This window comes from Somniosus microcephalus, chromosome 3, assembly GCF_052327205.1.
Source record: "Somniosus microcephalus isolate GS21.2 chromosome 3, FLI_Smic_1.0, whole genome shotgun sequence".
NCBI lineage: Eukaryota > Metazoa > Chordata > Chondrichthyes > Squaliformes > Somniosidae > Somniosus > Somniosus microcephalus.
Window position 1 is genome coordinate 328,119,015 of NC_140989.1, and position 18,432 is coordinate 328,137,446.

At 44.2% G+C, this 18,432-nt stretch overlaps 1 protein-coding gene across 5 annotated transcripts in view; it reads right to left on the minus strand.

Moving 5' to 3' along the window:
* Nucleotides 1-18,432, minus strand: part of eif2b3 (eukaryotic translation initiation factor 2B, subunit 3 gamma) — a 156,701-nt gene that overhangs the window by 102,151 nt on the left and 36,118 nt on the right. For all 5 annotated transcript variants that reach the window (XM_085983128.1, XM_085983130.1, XM_085983129.1 and 2 more), the window contains exon 4: nucleotides 5,810-5,969. In XM_085983128.1, the coding sequence (XP_085839254.1) occupies nucleotides 5,810-5,969 (160 nt within the window). The remainder of the gene's footprint in view (nucleotides 1-5,809; nucleotides 5,970-18,432) is intronic.

Below are 18,432 nucleotides of genomic sequence, written 5' to 3' on the forward strand. Positions count from 1 at the left end.
CAGAACAATAGCACCTTAAGTTTAATACAGACAAATGTAAAGTATTAAACATTGGAAGGAAAAATTGGTAGCACACATACTCCATAAGTGGTGTTGAAATAGCCAAGGATGAAGTTGAAAAAGACCTAGGAGTCTTAGTTGACTCAGCACTCAGAATGTCTAAATAATAGAGCAGCAATCAGCAAAGCCAATGGAATGTTGAACTATATAGCCAAAGCAATGGAACTGAACTTAGAGGAAGTTGTGATAAAACTGTGCAGTACTCCGGTTAGACCACACCTTGACCATTATATCCAGTTCTGGTCACCTACACACAAAGAAGACATTTAAAAACTAGGGTCAGTGCAGAGAAAATCCACGTGGTTGAAACTCAGTCTTAGAGGTTTTAGTTAAGTAGAAAGACTGGAGAAACTTGGGCTCTTCAGCCTTGAAAGGATACGTCTGAAAGGTCATCATATAGGTATACAAGATTGTAAACAGCATAGAAAAGGTAAATCTGGAAAATTACTTAAAATTATCTGAGTAGAACAAGGAACAGAGGTCGAAAACTAGTAAAAGGTATCAGGCGTTTCTTTGCACAAAGTGTGATCAACACCCATATAGACGCCTAGGAGCAAAAACCCTGAAATCATTTATGAACCAATTGGGTACTATAATGTAGGGCTTTAACACCTTTGGCTGGATGAGTGGAGATGAGCCAAATGGCACCTCTCATCCGTAATTGTCAGCCTTGGCTCAGTGGTAACACTATCACCTCTGAGTCAGTAGGTCGTGGGTTCAAGTTCCATGCCATAGATTTGAGCATATAATCTAGACTAACACTTCAGTGCAGTACCGAGGGAGTGTTGCACTGTTGGAGGTGACGTCTTTCGGATGAGATGTTAAACCAAGGCCCCATTTGCCCTCTCAGGTGGATGTAAAAGATCCCATGGCACTACATGAGGAGTTCTCCCAGTTTCCTGGCCAGCATTTATCCCTCAACCAACACCACCAAAACAGATTATCTTGTCAATTATCTTATTGCTGTTTGTTGGACCTTGCTGTGCGCAATTGTCTGTTGCATTTGCCTACATTACAATAGTGACTATGCTTCAAAAGTACTTCATTAACTGCAAAGCGCTTTGGGGCGTCCTGAGGTTGTGAAAGGCACTTTATAAAAGAAAATGAATTCTTTCTTTCCATCATTTGTCTGGAGAAAGAATTTTGGGCCCAATAAAAGCAGGTGCCACTAATGAGAAAACAATTTGAGGTGATAAATGAAGAGCATCATATTAAAGCATACGGATAACCACATTAAAGGATATTGGCTGAGGTGTCATTTTTCTACAGCATGTTGATCTCAATATGCTAAACAAGCCTGGTGACAATACTGTTGCATGTTAATCTCAATTCATCAGCTCAAATTGCAAGACATGTATGTAGTGTATGTGCCTTTAAGAGCCCCAGGTGTACTGTAATGCCGGTAATGGCCACTCGGGCTATATAAGCCTGTATATTGTGTTGTATCAGTTAGTTCCCCTCCAGACTTTGTTTAGTAAACACCTATGAAACCAACTCCTGTCTTCAGTATCTCTATCAACACACAGACAACAGTGGCGACGAATTGGAAACGGACTTACCTGCAATTCGGCAGCACCTCAAGGACATCGATTCCTCTGGCGTCCAAAGTTGAAAAGAAATCAAGAAAAAGAAAAAGCTGTGGTTTCACCAGCTAGCCAAGCTGGTGGCAGGTATTGCAATGATCCTTCCTGGGCGTCGGGCTAGGGCTCCTGCGGCTGGCTCTGCAGCTAGGCCAAGCAGCGAAAGTGGAGGCAAGCAGTAACAGATGGGGAGGGAGCACTTGGGAGACGGCCGGCGCTGCAAGCAGGTCGGCATTCAGACCTAGAGAGAGAGTCCGGCGGGTACGAGTCTCCAACTGTAAATAAATAAATAAAAAGAACGAAAACAGCGTTGTCATCGGCAGCAGCGGCGGGGAAGCGCCATATCTTTTCTGCAGAAAAGAAAGAAAAGCACGGGAAGCGCCATTTTTTTTCCTAAGATGCCTAAGTCTGGCAATATTGATGCTTTTGATAACAAGATAGAGGATTGGACCACATATGTGGAAAGAGTGGAGGTATATTGCACCGCAAATGGAATAGAAGATGAAAAAAAAGCTTCAGTACTTCTAAATCTAATGGGCGCAAAGACATACAAGCTGTTACGAAACTTAATCACTCCAGCCGAACCGATGGACAAGAATTTTAAGGAGATTGTTGATACCCTACACTGCCAATTCGGGGCAGGACTGGCAGATTCTCTACGAGACGAATTCGTCTGCGGTCTCCTAAGTGAAGGAACACAAAAAAGGCTACTTTCTGAGAAAGATTTGACACTGGACAAGGCTTTCAGTGCAAGAGGAGCTGCAGAGATACAGCAAAAGCCACAGGACTTCGGCACCCATGAAATGACACGGGGTTTCGAGAGATGTTATCGCTGCGGCAGATCCAACCATGACCAGAGGGACTGCTGGTTCAAGGACAAAGCATGCAGGCAATGCGGAAAGATGGGACACACTACACGTGTATGCCGATCTGGAAACAAAAAATCCACTAACAGAAAAAAAATCAATAAGGAAAAGCACAGCAAGGTACAAATGATGACGGACAGCAGCTCCGAAGGCCAGAAGAGCGATAGCGACTCCGGAAACAAGAGACTAAGCTCTCTCAAATTACATAATGTAATTGCCAAAGAAGATTACCAGACCATTTGGGTTACCCTCACAATAGCAGGGTCCCCAGTTAAAATGGAGCTAGATACAGGATCAGCTCTGACCGTCATAAATTGATGGGATTACGAGCGGCTATTTCCGCATATACCTTTAAAAGACACATCCATTATCTTGAAAACATACACAGGGCAGAAAGTATACCCCAAAGGAAAAATAAGGGTGCCTGTTGTATACAACGGCAAGGAAATACAGAAGTTGTATTTATACGTTCTACAAGATGGTGGTCCACCGCTGTTGGGACGTGAATGGATCAGGAAAATACGTTTAGACTGGCACTCCATTCAGGCACTGACGGTGACCAGTAAGGAAAAAAATGATGACGACGTCATACCTGAACGATTAAAAGACATCTTGGCCAACGCCAAGGAAGTGTTTCAAGAGAAACTAGAAACGTTGAAAGGCATCACCGCCTCAATAAAAGTGGAATATGCGGCAATTCCCAAGTTTTTTAAGGCAAGGCCGGTGCCATACGCAATTCGTCCAGCAGTCGAGGCAGAGCTGGAGAATTTGGAAAAGGCAGGCGTATTATCCAAAATAGATTGGAGCGAGTGGGCAACACCCATCGTCCTGGTCATGAAGAAAACGTTGAATAATGATAAATCTGAAGAACAGAGAAAAATTTGCATCTGTGGAGACTTCAAGGTGACTGTAAACCCGGTCCTTCACACGGTACAGTATCCTTTTCCGAGGATAGAAGATATTTTCGCCTCACCAAAATTGACTTGGCACAGGCATATCTACAGATGGAGGTTGAAGAGGCCTCTAAAAAATATCTCATGATAAATACACACAAAGGTCTGTACCAGTACAATCGACTGGTTTTCGGAGTAGCATCCGCTCCAGCTATCTGGCAAAGAGCTATGGAGCAAGTCCTGCAAGGGATTCCGGGGACTCAATGCTACCTAGACGACATCCTTGTAACAGGAGAAAATGACAACGAGCACCGTGCCAATTTGGAGCAGGTGCTCACTAGGCGGAGAGAACGGGGCCTACGAGCAAATCGCCCCAAGTGCGAATTTTTCCAAAATCAAATATCATATTGTGGCCACATAATTAATAAGGAAGGGTTGCATAAGTCACCTGAAAAAATTGAAGCGCTCATAAAAGCTCCAGCATCTGAAAATGTTTCACAATTAAGGTCGTTCCTGGGATTAATAAATTACTATCATAAATTTTTAACCGAACTTATCAACTCTTCTATACAACTCTATACGCCTAATGATGAAGTAGAGATACCCATATCTACCTCCGATCCGGTGATACTGGAACCCGATAAACCCGACACTGGCATTCAAGCCGGATCAGCCTTGCCAAAAGAACCTACTACACCACCAGGGCGTTATCCGGACCGAGTCAGGAAGCCTCCAGAGAGACTGACTTATAATTAATTAACTGCAGCAATGTGTAGATTATTTTTCTTGTAACATGTAATTAATAATTACTTAAAATATTATGTACTGGTTGGCTAAAAGGGGAGGAATTGTAGTGTATGTGCCTTTAAGAGCCCCAGGTGTACTGTAATGCCGGTAATGGCCACTCGGGCTATATAAGCCTGTATATTGTGTTGTATCAGTTAGTTCCCCTCCAGACTTTGTTTAGTAAACACGTATGAAACCAACTCCTGTCTTCAGTGTCTCTATCAACACACAGACACAACAATGTAACCACTAGTACTTCACCCCAGTGTAACATAGCTGAAAAGCTCTCCTCAGGGCAGCTCATATTGAAGGACAAAATCTATAATTGTATTACGGGTTGGTTTTCCACAACTGTAGTGGATACAAAAGTTTCATACACCCACCATTATACTTCGTTAAAATTATAGTGCCAATACTGATATAACCACATGCTTTACTTGACTACGCTGTCATATATGATACCACATTATAATATTGATATAACACATCCTTCATTGCAATTTACTTCATTGTTTTTGAGCCCTTTTGGCTCTCTAAATAATAAAATATATGATACAGCCTCTCTATAACACACACTATAATCTCTGATGTACTGTTAATGATCTCCGATATATTAAGCAGACCAGTGCCCCTCTATAATCTCCGTGATTACATGCTTTAGAGCCATGGGAACAGGTGGGAGTGGGCCAAAATTTGCAGTGCAGCACTGAGGAGAGCATTTCTGCCAATGTCCGGCCCACCGCAATTTTGGAGGACAGGAAACAGGCGGAGTCCTACTCACGACATACAAATCAGGGTCCCGTGCTGTCTGTAGGACACTGGTGCAATTTTGGTGTTCCACTGGGTGAAGTGTTGAGCAGCCGAACAAACAGTCCTTAAAGGGACTGGTGCAGGCTGTTCCAAAAACAGCAAAAAAAACCTGCTGTGGTACCGATCTTTATGGGGCCACAAGGAGCATGGAATGAATGAATCTTCCTACCCGCGGTCAGTCCCTTCGTTCACCAACCGCAACCCCCCCACCCCCCCTGGATTCCCACTCTCTTCCCACCCCCCACCCCTTAATGTTTCACTTCTGGCTCAGTTCCACAGAGGAGCTGCAAGATGCCGCCCCCCCCACCCACTCATCAGCGAGCTGCCTAGCAGTGCTCATTCAGTGCTGGCAGCTTGTTTAAATTATTGTAATGAGGCCTAACGATGAAAATTGGTTGGGCCTCGCACGGAGTCCAACAGGTGAGTGGTGGGCTTGCAATGCATGCCTTTTGCCCAATGGAATCAAACAGACGAAAATTTGTTTCAAATATCTTCTCTTACTGACAAACCGTATATAGGGGTAGATTTTCAACTTAACACCCCGATGTAAAACTGGTGTCACAGATCAGTCGCCCAATATACAAACAGACAGATTTTCATCTCCACTGATTTCAATGGACATCAGGTGGTTTGCATAGTGGGCAGACGATCCACAACACAAGTTTTGCACCTGGTGGCAAGCTGAAAATTTACCCCATTGTCTACTGAGTATAAAACACCACTCTCTATAACACTGGTGCAGCACTGAAGAGGCTTCCTTAAGGAGTTTGCCCACTATTGTTAGAATATCTTTTTTCTCCTCGGAAAATCTTACCTGCTTTATTTTTTCCTTTCTGGCCCGGCACAGGTTCAGTAAAGTCATGCGCCTTACGCATCAGCATCGACATTGTGGCATCATGTGCACGGAACAGGTCTATCACCTCATGCAGAGCTGCATCAGTGATGAGGTCACAACTGACCACCAACACATCTGTCTGTGAAAAGAAAAACAATCTTTCAATGTTGTATGCAATTCAATTTTCAATACAGAATGCTAGGGAAGGAAGAGAGGAAGGAATGAAGGAAGAAAAATTACAGAAAAGCAAATAGTTATATAGTGCCTTTCAAATCAGGATGCTCCAAAGTGCTTCACAGTCCATTAAGCCCAAGTGTTGATTTTGCAGTCAAATCCAGCAGCCAACTTGCATACAGCAAAGTCCCACAAAGAGCAAATCAGATAAATGACCAGGTATTCTATTTTTGGTCGTGTTGGTTGAGGAATACATATTGGCCAGAAGACCTCCCTCCTCTCCCTTCAATAGTGCCATGGGATCTTTTACCAACAACTTCCCTCACCTTCACATGGTCCATCTCTGACTCTTCTCTTCCCTTCCTCGACTTCTCTGTCTCCATTTCTGGCGATCAGCTTTCGACAAACATCCACTACAAGCCCGCTGACTCCCACAGCTACCTGGACTACACTTCCTCACACCCCGCTTCCTGTAAGGACTCTATTCCATTCTCCCAGTTCCTCCGTCTCCACCGCGTCTGTTCTGACGATGCCACCTTCCATACCAGTGCTTCCGACAAGTCTTCCTTTTTCCTCAACCGAGGATTCCCCTCTACTGTGGTTGACACCGCCTTTGACAGTGTCCATTCCATTTCCCGCACTTCTGCTCTCACCCCTTCCCCTCCCTCCCAGAACCACGATAGGGTTTCCCTTGTCCTCACCTTAGCCTTCACATTCAACGGATCATCCTCCGCCATCTCCAATGTGATCCCACCACCAAACGCATCTTCCCCTCACCTCCCCTTTCAGCATTCCGAAGGGACCGCTCCTTCCGCAACACCCTGGTCCACTCCTTAATCACCCCTAACAGCCCTTCCCCTTCGCCTGGCACCTTCTCATGCAAGCGCAGGTGATGCAACACATGCCCTTTTACCTCCTCCCTTCCCACTGTCCAGGGCCCCAAACACCCCTGGCAGGTGAAACAGCGATTTACTTGTACTTCTTGCAATTTAGTATACTGTATTCGCTGCTCACGATGCGGTCTCCTCTACATTGGGGAGACCAAACGCAGATTGGGCGACCGCTTTGCGGAACACCTCCGTGCAGTCCGTAAGGGTGACCCCGAGCTTCCGGTCAGTTTAATTCACCGCTTCACTCCCACTCTGATCTCTCTGTCCTCGGGCTATTGCATTGTTCTAATGAAGCTCAACGTAAGCTCGAGGAACAGCATCTCATCTTTCGATTAGGCACTTTAAAGCCTTCTGGTCTCAACATTGAGTTCAACAATTTCAAACTTTGACCCCTGCCCCCATTTTTCATGCTATATGATTTTGCCATTCCCATTTGCAACATTTTATCTTTCCTGCCTCTTACAAAAGCACAGTATGTTTCTTCAATTCCTTCCTCCCCTCCTGTCTCTGCACCTGCTTAATATCGGTTACATCTCCAGCTTCTTCCAGTTCTGATGAAGGGTCCCAGACCTGAAACGTTAACTCCGTTTCTCTCTCCACGGATGCTGCCTGGCCTGCCGAGTTTTTCCAGCGTTTTCTGTTGTTGGGCAGATTAATGTCTCATCCAAAAGACTGCACCTCCGATAATGAAACACTCCCTCAGTATGCACTAGTGTCTTCCTAGATTATGTGCTCAGGTCCCAGTCTTCAACCTACAACCTACTGACTCATAGGCAGTGTGTACTAATGCACCAAGCTGATTACTAATAAAAATATGTTTTAGGCATTAATAATTAGGATGACATAGCCATAATGTACCTTAATGACTTTGATCAACAATCCACCTTGTGGATAATTAATTCATCCTGACCTGAAGTCAGTATTGCAGTTTGTCAGCAAGTTTCAAATAGGAAAAATGGGCCACTCCAGCCTGTTCAGATGCAGTAACAAATGTTTACCATTTGGTAACATGTATGAAAACAAGTCCTACGATCTGATACCTGGTGCATCCATCAAGGCAATACATCAAATTAATGCCTGCTGCAATAGCAGCAGGTGGTGCCTCCACCATAGGCTTTGGCTTCTCAGTAATAGGAAAACAAACAGCAATTAAACTGTATTTTGCCATTGCATAATCCAATGAAGTAGTTACTATAAGATCAAGACTGTCAGAAATTTTGTTGGGACTATCATCAGCTCACATTAACTGATATTTCTCATCAGACTACTTATTGCAACATGTTGCATCAATGTGTTGTTGCATGCTAGGGCAGCACTTTGCTCCTCACTAATTCATACAAAGCAGTAATGTACTTCCGTTCTCATGTTAAGTGATACCGTATACTTTCAGCTCCTACATCATCAGCTTTAGTATTGCTCATTTGCACTGGTCATCCCCACACACACTGTATCTGTCACAAAATTAGTTTTAAAAACTATAAAGTGATGAGAATGGGTTATATACAGACAAAAAAAGTTAGCATTTCTTTTCAAATGTTTATTTTATAAAAAGGTCCGACGGCAGTGCAATAAATTGGAGCACCAACATGTGCATCATAGTAGTAGCTTGGAGGTTTAAGCTTGTGATCCTGCACAGAGTTACTGATCTAAGCTATACTACTGCTTTGCCAGAGAGTTACCCTGTACTACTCTTGTGAATTTTTTAGCAATCAGTTTCAAATTGGCAGATATTTCAGAGCAAGTTGCCCACCTGTGCTCTCTGCTGCGATGGTATCAGGAGACCAATAAAAGGTAAGGGAACTGAACTAACATTATAGAACAAAGTAATGTCACCCTCAGCAAAAAGAAGAAAAAATATAAACAGAATAATGGTATAAATGCAGAGTCCCTATTTAAAAAGTGTTTGGTTTCATTTATTCGGGAGCGGAAATGGATTTCACCTCATTGCCCAAACCACATTACTGTGCATCACTTTGAAATTGCAGATAATGTGCAATGTTATTTTTTTAAGCCCACACTTTAGGCAGAGTAAAATACTCTATGTAATTTAACTGACCAAGTTAAACGAAGCAGTCAAACCAGCCATCCATAACCAAACAGATCAGTAACTCAATGACATAATGAAGGAAATAAATAAATCACAGTGCAGACTTTCACCAAACATCAAAATGCCACATTTTCTCTAGTCAGCTGGTGCATAGTATGTCACGCTGAAAACAAATGCAGTCTTTAAAGAATGTTAAAACACCTAATTTAATCTACAGCAACATTTTTTTTTAAACTTAAGAAATATATTCCTTTCAATTCCCTTTCCACTGCGTCAAGACCGGACATTTCAGGTCAGGAAGTCAAACAGCTAACATCAGTTACTGGCTTAGGCAACAAATGAGTTCCATTGCATTAGTGCTGGTAAGCATAATTTTCAGCCTGGTGCAGATCCAGAGGCATTGATCATTTTAAAATTCACTGCCAACTGACTACTTCTGTGTATTCTTCCTCCCTTCAGTGATGGTTTTCCATTAATCACCAAAAAAAAAAATCAGGAAAACTTGTCCCAACAATCTTTTTTCAGCATTTGAACAAAAGCATCATGGATTTTCAGACATCTACAGAAACTATACTGTCTGACTTTTTAAAGAGGAGCGAGTGTGTCTATTAAGTAAAATTAGAGGAATTAATGAATCAAAGAATGTTTCTTAATTCATGGTATTCTTACAATAATAAAGGGACTGTCCATAATTACAGAGGCTCCAAGTTCCAAAGTAATTATTTTACAAGTTTTCAAAGAATGAGATATTACGTTACATGAATGTTTCAGTGTTTGAGTTACTTAGCTCCTGATGTCCTTTGTATAGTTAAAATACTTTAAAGCTCATCTTTAACAAATTATGTTGCAATATGAATCTGGAATGCTTTGAACCCTTTAATTCAAAACCCTAAGTATAATTATATTCAATGATTAATTAAGAATTTCATTCTGGAATTTTACATAAATTAACTGAACATGGCTATAATATTTATTTTAGATTACTAGTAGATTTCCCATGGGATTGTTCACAGTCAGTCAGGAGGATACACTGTTTTTCTAAAAGAGGTGTTATGCCATGGAACATTCAATCTATTATTGTGAAGGCCACTTAGTTACTTAGACTGAATAAGTAAAATTGCATTTTTATTATATGGCATTTGGGGATTTTTACCAGTGGTAGTAACGTTCCCAAGAAGTAGGGTATAGCTGAAGTCTGTAAATTATTGCATGATTCAGGATATAACAATATTGGTCATATTGAGTGAGGTGAAATAGGAGCAGAGAGGTGGAGAGGCAAAGAGGTTCAGGGAACAAATTCTGGAAAGTAAGATCCAGTAGCCTGAAGCTCTATTCCTAATGGTGGTGTGACGAGGAGTTGCACAAGAGGCTACAGTTAAGAGAAATTGAGGGGTAAAAATTGGAGCAGCCGGCACCCCGCAGGGTTGGGGGGGGGGGGGGGGGGGGCTTCACAGGGGCCGGGGCTGGCAACGGGGGCAGGTGCTGGCAGGTGGCCAGCAACAAAAAATGGCCGCCCGCCACCTCCCCTCTATGTAGCGCCGCCCCGGCCGCAGGTAGGCCCCCCAGACCCCAGCGGACATAGCTTCCGGCAGCAAGTTGGGGGGCGCCACCCAATATTACAGCCGGGGCGCAAGTGGGGCGGTGAAGTCATCACCGGCGGCGCTGCGCCGCTGCTAACCTCCCACTGAATTTCGCGGGAGGAGTTAGCAGCACCGCGCCCAGGCGCTAGTTGTTTTGCACCCCGTCAGCGTCCTCTTAGGGCGCTAACAGGAGCCGCAAATCAACCAAATTTAGCCACTTGAATGTTTTGAGGGATATAGGGCTGGGGTGGTTGTGGAGATAGGTTGGGGAGAGGACGCAGGTTGGGGAGCGGACGCAGAGGGATTTAATGAGGATGAGGGTGTATAAATTTCCCTCATGTTGGGAGTCAGTGAGGATGATGGCAATGGGTGAGCGAGGTATAGACTTCAAGGGTTAAGTTCTGAGCAGAGATTACACAAATTAGTTGTTTTCCCTAGAATTTAGAAGGTTAAGGGGTGATCTTATCAAAGTTTTCAAGATATTAAGGGGAACAGATAAGGTAGATAGAAACTATTTCCGCAGGTTGAGGATTCTAGGACTAAGGGCATAGTCTAAAAATTAGAGCCAGACCTTTCAGGAGTGAAATTAGGAAACACTTCTACACACAGAGTGGTAGAAGTTTGGAACTCTCTTCCGCAAATGCCAATTGATGCTAGATCAATTGTTAATTTTAAATCAGAGATTGATAGATTTTTGTTAACCAAAGGTATTAAAGGACATGGGCCAAAGGTAGGTATGTGGAGTTAAGTTGCAGATCAGCCACGATCTCATTGAATGGCGGAACAGGCCCGAGGGGCTGAATGGCCTACTCCTGTTCCTATGTTCCTAGTGTGGAACAGGTTCATAGATGGTGGAAGACAGGAGGCCAGCAAGAAAAGCATTAGAATAGTTGAGTCTGGAATTGATGAGGGCTGACATAGGGGCAGAGGAGGCAATATGGGAGCTGAAGCTCATCTCTGGGTCAAACAGCACATCAAGATTACAACAGTCTGGTTTGGTCTGATAGAGTGGCTGGGAGGAGATGTAATCAGTGACAACGCAGCAGAGTTTGTAGCCACGGTTGAAGATAATAGTTTCATCTTCCCAATGTTGAGCTGGAGAAAGTTAAGACACATCCAAAACTGGACAGATGCAGTCAAATGCACTGTAGAGAGGTAGAGCTGTGGGTCTTCAGTATGCATATGGAAGCTGACCCTGTGTTTGCGAATGACGTAGTCGAGGGGCAGCATCTAGGGGCAGAGGATAGATCCTTGGGGAAATTCCAGGAGGTGATAGTCTGGGGTGGATAGAGAAGGCATTGTTAGAGATGCTCTGTCTACATTCAGATAGAGTGTAACCATGCAAGGGCAGTCCCGTGGAGCTGGACAATGGAGGAGATGCTTTGGCGGAGGATGGCATAGTCAACCATGTCAAATGTGATGGAGAAATCAAGGATGGATAATGCACTACAGTAACAGTCACATAGGATGTAATTCATGAGCTGCTCCCTCCAGTTTTCCTTGTATCTAGCCTCCACTCAGCACCTTGCTTGTCACGTGAATAATCCCTTTTCTATAAACTTTTCTACAGTTATGAGGAATTCATAGGGAAATCCTGCAAAAAATTATCTGAGCACCATTCCATGTGCCATTATTAAAATACAAGACTTTGGTTAATTCTGGTATTACTTGTAAATCACTGTAATTTAGAAGATTAAATTAACAAGTCATTCAACACATTACACAGAAGGCTAACAGTGTGGAATGTGGAATACAAACAACACAAAAAATGCAATTTCTGCAAAAGAATAAACAATGAAAATTACTCAGTTAAACAGGAGTGACTACACAGGATGTAGATATCATCAAGGTTTCTGATTTTCAATTTTTATAAACTTAACAGAAATATTTGCTTATCAAGTATTTAAGTGGATTTAAATAAACAAGTTTTAGCATTGGAGGAGAGAGAGCATCTTTAATTGCATAATTGTAGAGTATACAGAAGGCCCAGGGTGAAATGACAGTTTACTGTTCCGTTCACACACATACAAAGCTAATATATATATATTTTAAATGTCTTGTATCTGTCTTATACATCAAGTCCATTAAATGGCATGATTATCAAGCCTGTCATCTGTATCGAGTCATTCAATTTTCTTCTTCCATATTGGATAAGATTAAGTCTTTGTGGTTTTTCCTATCTAATACAGTCCCCACCGCTTATAGTGGGCATGTTGGTGTTAATGTGATTTGCCTGCTATATGTGGTGAAAGGTCTCACGAGAAAGCTCGCCTCCTGCCAAAGGTAAAGCCTGTGCAAATGCAGGAAAGGCTACCACAAAGGTAAATACACCGACCGTGTTGGAGCCGGGGCCCCAGTCGCGAGAACCTGACGTCCAAGATCCTGGAGCTGGTGGGCAACGCGGGAGACCTCATTACAGCCTTGGTCCAAACATGGACAAAAGAGCTGAATTCCAGAGGTGAGGTGAGAGTGACTGACCCTAACATCAAGGCAGCATTTGACCGAGTGTGGCATCAAGGAGCCCTAGTAAAACTGAAGTCAATGGGAATCGGGGGAAGCGGGGGGGGGGGGGGGGGGAACTCTCCACTGGCTGGAGTCATACCTAGCACAAAGGAAGATGGTTGTGGTGGCTGGAGGTCAATCATCACAGGCCCAGGACATCGCTGCAAGAGTTCCTCAGGGCAGTGTCTTAGGCCCAACCATCTTCAGCTGCTTCATCAATGACCTTCCCTCCATAATAATGTCTGAAGTGGGGATGGTCGCGGATGACTGCACAGTGTTCAGTGCCATTCGCAACTCCTCAGATAATGAAGCAGTCCGTGCCCGCATGCAGCAAGACCTGGATGACATTCAGGCTTGGGCTGATTAAGTGGCAGGTAACATTCACACCACACAAATGCCAGGCAATGACTATCTCCAACAAGCGAGCGTCTAACCACCGCCCCTTGACATTCAACGGCATTACCATCAATATCCTGGGGGGGTCACCATTGACCAGAAACTTAACTGGACCAGCCACCTAAATACTGTGGCAACAAGAGCAGGTCAGAGGCTGGGTATTCTGTGGAGAGTGTCTCACCTCCTGACTCCCCAAAGGCTTTCCATCATCTACAAGGCACAAGTCAGGAGTGTGATGGAATACTCTCCACTTGCCTGGATGAGTGGATCTCCAACAACACTCAAGAAGCTCGACACCATCCAGGACAAAGCAGCCCATTTGATTGGCACCCCATCAACCACCTTAAACATTCATTCCCTTCACCACCGGCGTACCATGGCCGCAGTGTGTACCATCTACAAGATGCACTGCAGCAACATGCTAAGGCTTCTTTGGCAGCACCTCCCAAACCCACGTCCTCTACCACCTAGAAGGACAAAGGCAGCAGGCGCATGGGAACACCAGCACCTCCAAGTCATACACCATCCTGACTTGGAAATATATTGCCGATCCTTCATTGTTGCTGGGTCAAAATCCTGGAACTCCCTCCCGAACAGCACTGTGGGAGTATCTTCTTCACACGGACTGCAGCGGTTCAAGAAGGCAGCTCATCACCACCTTCTCAAGGGTGTTGTGTCCGTGTGTTAATAGAGACACTGAAGGCAGGAGTTGGTTTCACAGGTGTTTACTGAACAAAGTCTGGAGGTGAACTAACTGATACAACACAATATACAGGCTTATATAGCCCGAGTGGCCATTACCGGCATTACAGTACACAGGGGGCTCTTAAAAGGCACATACACTACAATTCCTCCCCTTTTAGCCAACCAGTACATAATATTTTAAGTAATCATTAATTACATGTTACAAGAACAATAATCTACACATTGCTGCAGTTAATCAATTATAAGTCAGTCTCTCTGGAGGCTTCCTGACTCGGTCCGGATAACGCCTCGGTGGTGTAGTAGTTTCTGGTGGTGTAGTAGGTTCTTTTGGCAAGGCTGATTCGGCTTGAATGCCAGTTTCGGGTTCATCTGGTTCCAGTATCACCGGATCGGAGGTAGATACTATGGGTATCTCTACTTCATCATTAGGCGTATAGAGTTGTGGTGTAGGTTGTCCCTTTTCGGATGACTCTATGATTTGGTCAGCATGGCGCCTTATTATGCTTTCTCCAATGTCCACGGTATACATCAGCGGTCCTAGTCGTGTGCAAATAGTTCCAGGCTGCCATTTCTCGGTACGGTAGTCCCGGGCCAAAACTTGTTGACCTATCTGGAAGGTTCTAGTTGGCCTTTCATTCATGCCTTGAAATTGCCGGTTCTCCACGTCCCTTCTGATGTTTGGCTTGATCAAATCCAGCCGGCATCTTAGGCTTCTATTGAAGAACATCATGGTGGGAGTTTGGTTTGTAACCATATGTGTTGCATTCCTGTATGCAAACAAGAAGTTATCTACCTTATGCTGAAGTTTTATGTCTTCATTACCCATGGCCTTTATGGCCTTCTTGAAGGTCTGGACAAACCTTTCAGCCAATCCATTGGTGGCGGGATGGTATGGGGCAGACATGTAGTGCTTAACCCCATTGTTTTTTTTAAGAACTTCCTGAATTCTTCAGACACAAGTTGTGGTCCATTATCAGAACAAATCTGTTCAGGCAGCCCATTCCTGGCAAATATGGTCCTTAATACTGTGATGGTTTTTTCCGTGGTGGTGGAGGACATCTTTATTACCTCCGGCCACTTGGAGTGTGCATCAACCGCGATTAAGAACATTGAGTCCATAAATGGACCAGCAAAGTCGATGTGTACCCTTTGCCATGGAGATGAGGGCCACTCCCATGGATGTAGAGGGGCTTGTGGTGGAGCGCTTTGGACCTTCTGGCATCCTAGGCAGCTCTTGGTCATTTCTTCGATGTCGCCATCGATACCTGGCCACCATACAAACGCCCTGGCTAGGTTCTTCATTTTCACTCCACCCAGATGCCCCTCGTGAAGCTCCTTTAGAACTTTATCCTGGAGTTTGGGTGGAATCACCACTCTGGATCCACACATCAAGGTTCCTCGGCACACTGACAGCTGTTCTCTTCTTTGCAAGAATGCTGGCAACAGTGGTTCGCCATGTGCTGGCCATCCCTTCACTGTTAAATCATAGACTCGTGAGAGAGTCGGGTCATTTCTCGTTTCCCTTTCAATGGCAGAATTTGTTACTGGTAGACATTCGACTATGGTAGAGTGGAACATCTCCACTGGGTCTACTGTAGGTGCCTCTTCTACCGTTGGCAACAGTAGGTGCGATAGACCGTCAGCATTCCCATGCTGTTTTGATCCTTTGTATTCTATGTCATATTGGTGTGCCCCTAGGAAAAGGGACCACCTCTGTAGCCTTTGCGCTGTCATAATGGGAACGCCCTTTTTAGGGTTGAATATGGAGACGAGGGGTTGATGGTCAGTCAACAAGGTAAATTTTTGTCCGTGTAGGTAATGGTTGAATTTCTTCACTCCCCATGCCAGGCTGAGTGCTTCCCTGTCGATTTGGGCATAGTTACGCTCAGCTGAGTTCAATGAGCGTGACGCAAAAGCTATCGGCCGTTCCGAGCCATCAGGGAATCTATGCGATAATACCGCTCCTACGCCGTAAGGGGATGCATCGCACGCCAGTCTGATTGGCAGTGATGGGTTGTAATGAGCCAGAACTTCCTTGGACGTAATTAAGTCTTTGCATTTATGGAAGGCACGTTTACAGTCTTCGCTCCATTTCCAAATTACTCCGGTTTGTAGCAGTTCATTAAGAGGGTGCAGAAGAGTTGATAAGTTCGGTAAAAATTTATGATAGTAATTTATTAATCCCAGGATCGACCTTAATTGTGAAACATTTTCAGGTGCTGGGGCTTTTATGACCGCTTCAATTTTTTCAGGTGACTTATGGAACCCTTCCTTATTAATTATGTGGCCACAATATGATATTTGATTCTGGAAAAATTCGCACTTGGGGCGATTTGCTCGTAGGCCCCGTTCTCTCAGCCTAGTGAGCACCTGCTCCAAATTGGCAAGGTGCTCGTTGTCGTTTTCTCCTGTTACAAGGATGTCGTCTAGGTAGCATTGAGTCCCCGGAATCCCTTGGAGGACTTGCTCCATAGCTCTTTGCCAGATAGCTGGAGCTGATGCTACTCTGAAAACCAGTCGATTGCACTGGTACAGGCCTTTGGGTGTGTTTATCGTGAGATACTTTTTAGAGGCCTCTTCAACCTCCATCTGTAGATATGCCTGTGCCAAGTCAATTTTGGTGAAACGTTTCCCTCCGGATAGTGAGGCGAAAATATCTTCTATCCTCGGAAGATGATACTGTACCGTGTGAAGGACCGGGTTTACAGTCACCTTGAAGTCTCCACAGATGCGAATTTTTCTCTGTTCTTCAGATTTATCATTATTCAACGTTTTCTTCATGACCGGGACGATGGGTGTTGCCCACTCGCTCCAATCTATCTTGGATAATACGCCTGCCTTTTCCAAATTCTCCAGCTCTGCTTCGACTGCTGGACGAATTGCGTATGGCACCGGCCTTGCCTTAAAAAACTTGGGAATTGCCACATCTTCCACTTTTATTGAGGCGGTGATGCCTTTCAAGGTTCCTAGTTTCTCTTGAAACACTTCCTTGGCGTTGGCCAAGATGTCTTTTAATCGTTCAGGTATGACGTCATCATCATTTTTTTCCTTACTGGTCACCGTCAGTGCCTGAATGGAGTGCCAGTCTAAACGTATTTTCCTGATCCATTCACGTCCCAACAGCGGTGGACCACCATCTTGTAGAACGTATAAATACAACTTCTGTATTTCCTTGCCGTTGTATACAACAGGCACCCTTATTTTTCCTTTGGGGTATACTTTCTGCCCTGTGTATGTTTTCAAGATAATGGATGTGTCTTTTAAAGGTATATGCGGAAATAGCCGCTCGTAATCCCGTCGATTTATGACGGTCAGAGCTGATCCTGTATCTAGCTCCATTTTAACTGGGGACCCTGCTATTGTGAGGGTAACCCAAATGGTCTGGTAATCTTCTTTGGCAATTACATTATGTAATTTGAGACAGCTTAGTCTCTTGTTTCCGGAGTCGCCATCGCTCTTCTGGTCTTCGGAGCTACTGTCTGTCATCATTTGTACCTTTCTGTATTTTTCTTTATTGATTTTTTTTTTTCCTGTCCGTGGATTTTTTTTGTCCAGATCGGCATACCCGTGCAATGTGTCCAATCTTTCCGCATTGCCTGCATGCTTTGTCCTTGAACCAGCAGTCCCTCTGGTCATGGGTGGATCTGCCGCAGCGATAACATCTTTTGAAACCCTGTGTCATTTCATGGATGCTGAAGTCCTGTGTCGTTTGCTGTATCTCTGCAGCTCCTCTTGCGGCTGCTTCGTATGATACAGCCATACTGAAAGCCTTGGCCAGTGTTAAATCTTTCTCAGAAAGCAGCCTTTTTTGTGTTCCTTCACTTAGGCGACTGCAGACGAATTTGTCTCGAAGAGAATCTGCCAGTCCTGCCCCGAATTGGCAGTGCTTTGATAGCTTTCTTAATTCGGTGAGGTAATCAGCGTTACTTTCATTCCTGTGCTGATCCCTCTTGAAGAACTTGAATCGTTCCGCTATCAGCAGCAGTGTTGGGTTTAAGTGCTCCTGTAGGGTATCAACAATTTCTTTAAAATTCTTGTCCTTTGGTTTGGCTGGAGTGATTAAGTTTCGTAACAGCCCGTATGTCTTTGCGCCCATTAGATTTAGAAGTACTGACGCCTTTTTATCATTTTCTATTCCATTTGCTGTGCAATATACCTCCACTCTTTCCACATATGTGGTCCAATCCTCTATATCGTTATCAAAAGCATCAATATTGCCAGCCTTAGGCATCCTGGAAAAAAATGGAGCTTCCCGCGCTTTTCTTTCTTTCCTGCAGAAAAGATATGGTGCTTCCCGCGCCGCTGCTG